Source organism: Antedon bifida, chromosome 8 (assembly GCF_963402885.1).
Source record: "Antedon bifida chromosome 8, ecAntBifi1.1, whole genome shotgun sequence".
Taxonomy (NCBI): Eukaryota; Metazoa; Echinodermata; class Crinoidea; order Comatulida; family Antedonidae; genus Antedon; species Antedon bifida.
Genome location: NC_136233.1, coordinates 7809283 through 7819472, shown reverse-complemented (window position 1 = coordinate 7819472; position 10190 = coordinate 7809283). Strand labels below are relative to the sequence as shown.

Genomic DNA, 10190 nt, shown 5'->3' with positions numbered 1-10190 from the left:
GTATCTGCAATAAAACCATTAATCAAAAAAACAGTCTTTTTTTTAAGGTTGCCTTTATGCTTTTATTTCAAAGTTAGCATTAAAAATACAGTTTATTTATAATTTACAGCCCTCTTTTGGGACACCGCTATTAAGGGGACACCTGTGAAACGAGAATGTAAAAAGTATAGTGCGTAAAAATGTTATGTCCTTTGATATTAAATTTCACAAAATATATTTGACAGCATATTGAACTGTAGTTTTGGGGTTTAAAAAAACTGATATATAATTAAATGCATTCACTTATAAATACAATCACTAATACTGTATTAAACACAAAAACAAATGTTTATAAAATGCTAATTAAAAAATATATAAATTTGTCTTATTAATATGATCAGCTTCACCACTACACTACAACTGGAATGTAACATACACATATGCTGCCAGCAGTTAATGACTACAGTACTACCAAAGAACCTTATAACACAAGAATATCCTCTCTGTGATACGCCATGGCACGGCCCATTAGCTCCATTCTAAACTACAATTCCAGATTATTATGTGATTCTCTTGTTATAGATTCTTTGCCACTACGGAATAATAATCACATGTTTGTGCAGTATCACAAAATCATCCTCAACCTCATTGATATAAAAGTATAATAATAATGTTAGACTTTATTCATCCTAACATTAATTTAACTTTTTAGTACAAAATAATTTTAAATATTTGTAATCTATATAATTAATTTTCACTTGTAATACAAAGTAATCTAACCTACAACAAAGCATTGATACCACAACACATAAAAGTACTGAAATAATTTCATATGGCTTCTGCCTATTATATAAGTGGAAGTTAATTGTTTTACCTTTTTTTGGCTTACGTACAATTAACTTCCACTTACCAAGGTACAAACAATTACCACCACCATGTTTAGTATGACATTTAGTATGGGAGATTATATAAGAAGTTGTAGAGAAGTTGATGAGCAGCATTTGGGTTATCCATTGCTGCCATATGTCCAGCTCCCTACAAAAAGAAGCAAACATTTCAAGTCAAGTTTACAAAGTTAAATTCTTTAACAAAAACAATTTTAAAAGAAAAATGAGTGATTCATGACCTTTTCAAAAGCCACTTTTGGGCTTGAAGGTTTGGTTAGACATTTTAAGGAGCAAGAGAATCTTGGACATACATAAAAATCTGGTTTTGAGAAAGATAAATGCAATAAAACAATACCTTAATTGTAACAAAGGCCAAGTGGTCTTCGTATTCCTGTATGAATCCAGCAATCTGATCATATCCATTGTTGTATAGCCATGGACGCCATTGGACAGACACAGTCTTTCCAAGATCCTTCACAAACCACTCGTTACCAAGGGCATTGCAAGTTAAGTCTACATCACCATTGTAAAATAGAAATCGTAACTCCTACAAAGAAAACAATTTAATATTTTTGTCATAATAATAGTATTGAATTTTGTCAAATTTTTCAACAACAACATTAATTATATAGATATTACTTTCCTGTTTTATAGTAGAACTAATACTGGTGAGGATACACTCAAGTGTATTATAATTTGTTTTGTTTTTTTTTAATTTAACATTATACAGTAAGACAGTGATATAGTGAGGACGAAGGAAGACATCGCCTCATTTTTTAAGGTTAAATGTTCTGAAGGGCTTATTTATTATACATACTTTCTAGATCCATGCATTTACCAGTAAATAAAGGGAAATTAAACCTAGAATAGTTCATCAAGTACCAGTCAGATCAACTGCTTGGATTTTTCACCCATTCAGTCTATGTCCACTCCAATCGAAAACTTTCTTGAAATTAAAATATTTGTCTAAACAAAGCATTTATAAATTGTAAAATATCTTACGTAAAGAGCCAACAGTTTCTTATACATATCCGTTAGATCTTGATACTTCATTACATATGAGTCTGCAATGTTATCATTGCACACAGTCCATGCTGGTACTTCACTATTAATGTGTAGTGCTTGCCGTACATAGGGGTTGTTCAAGTAGGTTGTTATGGCAGTGGTGTTTATACATGGTAGGACATTGTCTCCTTTTGATAAGCTCTTTATATAAAACAAAAGTTAAACTGTGTTATCTTTATACCTGGCACAAAAAGTATTATTCAGTAGTAACTCAATCAAAAATAAATAGCTGTATTTACTTTGATTAAATTGTAAACTTTTTAGTCATCTTAGAACCTATAGAATAACCATTTATACTGTAATTCACATTGCATTGTGAATAATCAAGGGTGTACATTAGAAACATACATAGCGTGTGTGTACGTATATATGTTGAATATAGAAGGGCAAGAAGTGGATTAGGGATATGACACTAATAATAGCGTGCTCATAATTGGCGATCGTAGCCTACTTTTTCATACTCATTCGCAAACAACAGAAAAATAGCGTCGTAGAACCAGTTGGTAGGTTATTAAATCCATGTCCTAAAAGGGGAATCCTCACTTGTATATTAACAACGAACTATGAGTCAAAAGCGTCAATTCCCAATTGTGTGTATGCTACGGACTCACCGTGCGTCAACATAGGGAAAAACCGTAGATGTAAAATGTAATAAGTGTTGTAGATTCTACAAAACTGAGAACATTTCACATATAGATCAGTGTAATTGATAAAAAGATTCAGTATCAGAAACAATTTCGCGACCCTATCATGTTCCAGGGATATGTGTGTGATTAATTAATTAATACTCAACGCAATAAGTGAACGTGGTTGGCTGCTGTCAATGCTAAAATTTAATTAATTTGCCGACTTGGCATGGTATTTGGATACCACTGCGGTATATAACAGAAGAGGTTGTTTAGTTGATATGTGACATAACAACTGGTGAAACATGGCCATCGATACACCAAACTACAGTAATTGTTTGCTTTTTAAAGTTTTTATCCCTAAAAATCAGGTCCTTAACATAGCCTATTGTGTGCGGCTTTTCAAGAAACAGTGTTCAAAGTATAAGCATGTTCTTCTATTCAGTGACTTTGAATGACCAATTTAGGAGCATTAATGCAGAATAAATACATTTACATATAGAATATATATTAAAAGGTATGTTATTGCACAAGTATATAATAGCGACAGGTTACACTTTCATGTCAATTGACCTTCCCGGAGTCCATTGTTGTAACACTATAACTGTTTACTGGAGATAGCATACAGTGCATTTTTCCATTTAACACACAGTGAATTAATTAAACTAATAGTTGCCTTCAATACCTTTCTACTGAATACGTCCTCTCCATGTTTGCTGTACTTGTCACGGCTTGGGTATTTCTTGCTCTCTACACAGTCAGAATTTAGATTGTAAATGTTCAGTCCAACAGATGTGACCATTTGGTAAATTCCATTCACCTAAATAGGAAAAAAGATTTACATTTCACATGTATTTTTACCAATTTTAATTTGATTCAACTGCAGATTAAAGTGGGGAAGAAATGTGTCATTGTTTGTTTTTATTTTAAATTTGTTTTAAAAATAATGTTTAAATTATGAATTTTATGATTTCCTCATTATTATGATGAATACATTTTTATTCCTATTAATAATTGGAGCTGGATAGTTTCATACACACGCACTTAGTCTGAAGACTTGAATTAAACTTTATATTGCATATTGTGGTATAAAACTACTACAGTATATTGAAATATTACTTACAGTATCTGTACAGTTACTATTAGTGTTATTGAAGTAAGAACACTGGTCGTCTTCACAACATTGATCTTGAAGTAATGTCCACTTGCTAAACACACATAATATAAAAATGATATAATATATAATACATTGCTTGTAATAGGCAGACTTCACAATGAGAGATTCAATCTCAATCTTACTAAAATTCACTAAATCTCTTTGCATATGTCGGTCTGTCCGGATTTATTCAGAGACTAGGGGGTTGCGCGGTCTTCAAACTTGGTGGGTGGGTGCAGCTCGGTATAAGAAAGAGCAAGTTTAATCAAAGTCAAAATTTTAAAATTGCTCCAATCGAGCTGAAACTTGGGTAAAGTCTTCAAACTTGGTGGGCGGGTGTTGCCCTTTTCTCATGAAGAAATTGCAAATATTAAACCTATTGTAAAATCACAAATTTGTATACCAACTTTACAGAATTGTTAAAAGAGCCCAAGGCCTAAAAACCTTTTCTTCAGGCAATGTGTCAAACACTTTTTTATAAATATATAAAAATAGGAGTAATAGTAATTTCTAATAACTGAAATGTATGAAAAACAGAAATGTTCAGAGTGGAGCTTGGCCTTCAACTAAGCAAGAGCTTGGTTGACACTTAGTTCAAGGCTTTTAAGATAATGTTATATACACGCTTACTCATTTCCAATCAATCCATGGTAATAAATATATGGAACGATTGAGTCTACATTCTTCTGTACACTGTTTACTCCATTCCCAGAAGCAATACCCTAAAATATAAAAAGTACTTTAATAATTGCCAAATAATAAGTTTATTAACATATTACATTGAGTCATTAATTTAATCACTCCTATTATTTGGTTAAACCTGGTTGTTTGGCTGGTGGTTAATTGGCTGGTACATTAAAGATGTATTGTCCCTTTGACTAATTCCAAAAAAATAAAAAATAACGGATTTCGAAAAAAGGTGGGTCATTTTGAAGTATCATAATAGTTATTAACTATCACCAAAAATTTGTCGAAAAAAAAATCATTTAACTGAAATACAGACGTTTTTTTGTTAAAAAAGTAACTCGGACTTCCAGTCAAAGTTTTCGATCAAAACACACCCCATAATGAAACGCGCTTGTTTGGCTACTCTGTTTGCATAATCATAAAACTTCCTCACGATCTGTGTGAAAATACCTTCTCAACCGTGACGAGTTGTAAACAATCCTAATTAGCATATGCATAATGCGTACTCATGGTTTGAAATCTTTGTTTACTTTTGCTCGCGACGATTTTCCCGACGAAATGTAATCAAACTAATTTACCTGTTAATTACGTAAACTTGTTGCTTTTGGCTCGAATTTTCGACTTAAAGTGAATAACTTTAATATTACTTTGATATGACAAATTTAAATTTAGAATATTTTGACCTTCATTTTTTTGTGTTTCAAGGGACAATACATCTTTAAATGTTATAATTTGTAATTTGAAAATATTAATAACCAATTGTTTTTTGTACATACAAAGAAGAACTATATGTTAATATAACAACCATGCACAACATAGCAACAAAGACCGTTCACACTGACATGTACCTGCATACACATGCTTGAGTGCAAGGGTTCCTATAAACATACTGTATGAACTAAAAACAAAACAAAGCTTACTATCTCAATTATGAAATGTGTAAACTTACTTTTAGGTTCATGCCTTCTGCTTCGTTGATCATCTTCATTGCTAATAAAGTGACATAAACCGAGGCATAACTTTCCCCTACCAGGTACAATGGATTCACCTTTAAACCACTGTACTTTGTGAAGAATGATTGTAAAGCAGCATAATGATCTTCTGTGATCTATTGAAACAACAGAAAAAAAAAATTTCTTTTTAAAACATTCTCTTTGGAACAAAAATTGACAGGGAACCCAAACCCTTAATTTTTAACCTTTAAAAACATTATATTAAATTGTGACATTACTGTCAGTTATACCAATTTCATTATTCACTAATTTGTCATCAAATCTGTTGAATGTTTAGGCTATGGCACTGCAATGGCACAACATAGCTAGTGCAAGGCATCTTCCAACAGTGCAATCTACAACAGATACTCTTTTCATGTATTAAAAGAACAATGGGTAAAGCTAGCATTCTGTATAGATTCACACTAGAATCTCAAGTTTTCTTTTTTAGTACAGGACTAAAATCTGATAATTATTAATTAACTAGCGATTCAATTAAATTACTCTGATCTTCAAACATTTATTATAATATGGGGTTTCTGAGTGTAGCTATCATGTACTACAAATGTTAATAATAAATAATACCTGGTCATCATCGGTCTTGTATTGTTTATCATCTGAAAATGAATATCCTACACCGGCTGGTGATTCAAGATACAGCACGTTTGCAAACTAGAAAAAATTAATTCTTATTAGTTCTTACTACGGATAAAGATACATTCACAAGCCTGGGTAAAAGAAAATAAATGGGAATATAGTATTTAAAGACAGTTTAGTTATAATTAATTCATTATCGGTATATTACCAGGCGGTTTCAAATTTTTCTATGCCTGATTTCGCCTGTGTTAACCATCAATTTTAGTATTTTTAGTATTTTTACAGTGCTGAATTGTGTTTAATATTGTGTTATAATATTTACAGAATATGCCTGTATATATGCCAGTGTAGCATAGAGAAAATGAATTCTAATTTTGAACATGATGATGTCATTAAAATGAAGAGTTTCTGAAGAAATTTTTCTAAGCACGTATTTACATTTGTCAAGGAAATTGTAAGCAAGATGCGCGTTCTTTTAAACGCGATGAACTTATACGAAGAGACAAATAATTTTAAATGAATGTTAAATTTTAGGAACCATGTTTTTATCACGTCTGCATGCTGTTTGGTTTTTATGGTTAGGTGTTTTAGAAGAATAACGGCCAATTGAGGAATGAATTCACGTTCAATAGTTCATACTTAACGTACCGAGTTCCAGCTAAATTCATTGTAATCTAGATTAACTCCATCATCATTTACTATAAATGGTCCATTCTCTGCAAATAGGCTGAATAATGAGCTACATCCTGGTCCACCATACAAAAACACTATGATAGGGTCAGTTATCTTGTGTGCTGAAGTTATTAGCCTGCACAAAAAAAAAATTGAACAGTTTATTTTTAAAACTAAAATTAAATAATATATTTTCTTGGCACACAAAGATTGCCAAGAGTGAAAGTCACTGTCCTAGAGAGAGGTGGGAATTCGTGCTCTACTTATGGTGCTCTACACAAAGTCTCAAAACAAGTCTTTGGGAGTTAAGATCATTTTGTGAGAAAAAAACCTGACATCTAAGAGGACTCCACCTCATGCACCTACGGTATATTAAAGACACATTGGCTGGCCCAAAACATCTTGGGATTCTGACTAAAATTTCAAATGTTATTCGAAATAGGAGATATTCCAGTTTTCTAATCAAATGTACTATTACTGTATTATAAATATTACATTTAATACTTTTTTTTAGTTTTTAAAACATTGTTTTATACACAGTGTGTGTAAAGTGTAAATATTATATAAAAAGTATAAAGATTTGGTACCAGTAATGTAATTGTTTTGTTCCAGTTGCTTTGAGGTAACCTGAATAATGTGGAAAAGCTGGTTGCTTCAGTAAGCCTGGCAAGCTTAGAATCTCATCTGGATTTGTGGCAGCCATGACAACCATAAACAATGCAGAAAACACACAACATAATCGTACTTGCTTCATGGTGATTCTGCATGGATATAAATTTGGTGAAAACAATACCAATTGTAATACTACAAATATAGTATTTGAAATACACTGCATCTACTAATCTATTAAATGTTAAAGTACAGTATAATATACAAATAATGAATGTCGATTTCAATTTAACATTTATTTCTTCCTTCAAGAAAATGAGGTAAACATAATATATTCAGGTAAAGTATCAAGTCAAGAATGATAAATATTATGAGTAAAAAGTATAAAGTAATCAATAAAAGGAAGTAGGCAGTGCCCAATAAGATAGATATCTTGTAGCGTATGAGTGATGGCCAAGTTGAAACTAGAGGAATAAATTTTTCATCAAATGAAATATTCTCTACATTCAACGATACGAATACAAACATTAAATTTGTTTTATAACATACTTTTATTCAATATCGTATTGGAAAATATCTTACCAGACTAGCTAAACAAAAAAGTATTTTGTATGGAGCGCCACTAGTGTAATATAATGTTGTTATGAGGTACTTTGTAAGGAAGACTCTTTACTCGCTTTGCTGTCGTAACATATATTGTTTATTCAGAATATACTTGATACAATAATAATGATGCAGCTAACTAACTGACTAAGGAACAGAGGATTAGTGATGCTGTCTGTAAGGTGTGTGCTCCGTGAAGTGGCTGTGAGGTGTTCTTCTGAAGAAGTGGCTGTGAAGTGTGTGTTCCGTGAAGTGGCTGTAAGTGTGTTCTGTAAAGTGGCTGTAAGGTGTGTGTTCTGTAAAGTGGCTGTAAGGTGTGTCTGGGCTCTTCTGAAACTTGGGAGTATATTGGCTTCGGTTCATTTGCATATGTCACTACGTAATCTGTGAAGGTAACGATTGGTCCTAAGTTGATCCAGGGGTGTTTAAATGGGAGTGATTAACGGTATAATAAGGTATTTCAATGATGGATGACACTGTCAAATCTGTACTTAAATAGTGTCAATCTCTCCTGGTTTAACGATGGGATAGGTCAAATGTTAAGCTAAGTGTTTTCTTTAGGGATTCTATTATAAACTAAATGGACATTAAAAACATCTGGACAAACTCTCCTCTGGACTTTCTGGGTCAAGTTTGTGAACTCAAATACAAATACAAATACAAAGGTTGATTTCTTAATTATAAAAGTATATCATTACATTACACTAGATATGCTGATTCATACCGGTTGCGTTTGATATCGATCACGTTTTATTTTGGTCGCGCTAAATGTTACAGTATATACATTATGAATATGTTTATCTACATAATTTGTGTTTTCATTTTTATGTTACAGGTTTCATCATTCATGATATGATATGATGCAATTTTATAATGGATAATGATGGGATTACCTTTCCGGGCTTATTAATCAAATGTTCATTGTAATACTAATAATAGTAAAGTGAATATTTATTATTAAAAATTGTTTTACATAGTTTGTTGCATATAAAATAAAAGACACAGACGTAGACTACGGTCCATATAAAATTTCATGTACCTGTACTCTTAAATGACATATGCCGAATAATATTATTATCTTAAACTATGTTTACAAATTGTCATTTCTGAAGGCACACATCTTTCTCCTAGACCTGTAAAATAAAGGTACGGTAAAATTGCATTACGTCATAATCAGCCAGTGGGGTGGTGGTACATGTGTGACGTCATCCTGTAATAACTTTGAATTTGTTTTCATATCATATATTTTCTTTATGCTTCATTTATCGCTATTATCATTGTCATGTGAACAAAAACTAAATGTAGCCTACGTCTGTTATTATTGAAAAGCCAAAACATGTTGATTTTAATTCTAGAATACAGAAAACCGCTTCAAAAGAGGCCTACTACGTACTATAACCTATAGCCTCAATATATGAGTTTGTTTGTGTAGGGAAAGCGGTGCCAGGCTGCATGTGTGTGCTGATTTCTGTGACTCAGCCCTGGGACTACTGTCTAAATATTTGAGGCCCTTCATTGTCCTTATTTGCTTGTTGTTTATGGTCACCATCTGTAAACAAAGATTAATAAGAAATATAGGCCTAAATACTACACGGCGGGACTTAATTTGAGGTTGAGTTCAAATAGCCCAAGAATATCGATTGCGTAATTTTACGCATTTTGTAATTTTCCTGTAATTTTAACGTTTAGTTAGTGGCAGCTTTGTGTTGGGGCGGCTTTGCGTTGGGGCGGCTTTGCGTTGGGGCGACTTTGCGAAGGGGCGACTTTGCGAAGGGGTGACTGTGTCGGGGCGACTTTGCGAAGGGGCGACCTTGCGATGGGGCGACATCCGACTTGACTAGCATCCTGTACTAGCTAGTACTACTAGGCCTAGAGGCTAGTACTAAGTAGTAGAGAGAGTAGGCTAGAGCATGAAGGTATAAAATGATGGATAGAGTAGCCTCTAGACTAGAGTAGTAGAGGCCCTCTAAAGCTAGGCTAGGCCTAGACTTTTAGTCTAGGCTAGCCTGGTAAGTTTACCGACTAATTAATAATCAGATGTCAGAATATATGACGACAAGACCCACTACCATCAACAGACAGACTGTATATTTAGAAGAATAAAAAAGGTTAAATCCTCTTCAACAAGTTAACACAAACCTCTTTTTTTCCAACAACTACTGATTCTTTAGCAGTGCAGTCTCTATCTATCGATCTCTTTCTAAGCTATATCATGTGACTGAGTGAATTTCATATCACGTGATCTGATTTTTGCAGCGCACCTGACCGTTTACAACGTACAGGAAGTAAATATAATAATAAAGGCGGAAGTAAATTT

At 32.8% G+C, this 10190-nt stretch overlaps 1 protein-coding gene across 1 annotated transcript; it reads right to left on the bottom strand.

The window, feature by feature from the left end:
• Positions 1-48: 48 nt before the first annotated feature.
• Positions 49-10126, bottom strand: LOC144849537 (lysosomal protective protein-like). The gene is made up of 11 exons (XM_078706477.1): positions 10013-10126; positions 7249-7422; positions 6638-6797; positions 5978-6064; positions 5350-5508; positions 4344-4435; positions 3681-3765; positions 3243-3377; positions 1869-2072; positions 1222-1413; positions 49-1014 (listed from the first exon to the last, which is right to left on the bottom strand). Exons 2-11 carry the CDS (start codon positions 7413-7415, stop codon positions 931-933), a joined length of 1365 nt encoding a protein of 454 aa, XP_078562603.1. The 5' UTR covers positions 7416-7422; positions 10013-10126; the 3' UTR covers positions 49-930.
• Positions 10127-10190: the final 64 nt, after the last annotated feature.

Coding starts and splice junctions, on each gene's coding strand:
- LOC144849537 (XM_078706477.1), bottom strand. CDS start 7,415: ATGAAGCAAGTACGATTATGTTGTGTGTTTTCTGCATTGTTTATGGTT. Junction 6,065..6,637: donor ATGAATTTAGCTGGAACTCG/GTACGTTAAGTA, acceptor AATTTTTTCTAG/TTTGCAAACGTGCTGTATCT. Junction 3,766..4,343: donor CATGGATTGATTGGAAATGA/GTAAGCGTGTAT, acceptor ATGTGTGTTTAG/CAAGTGGACATTACTTCAAG.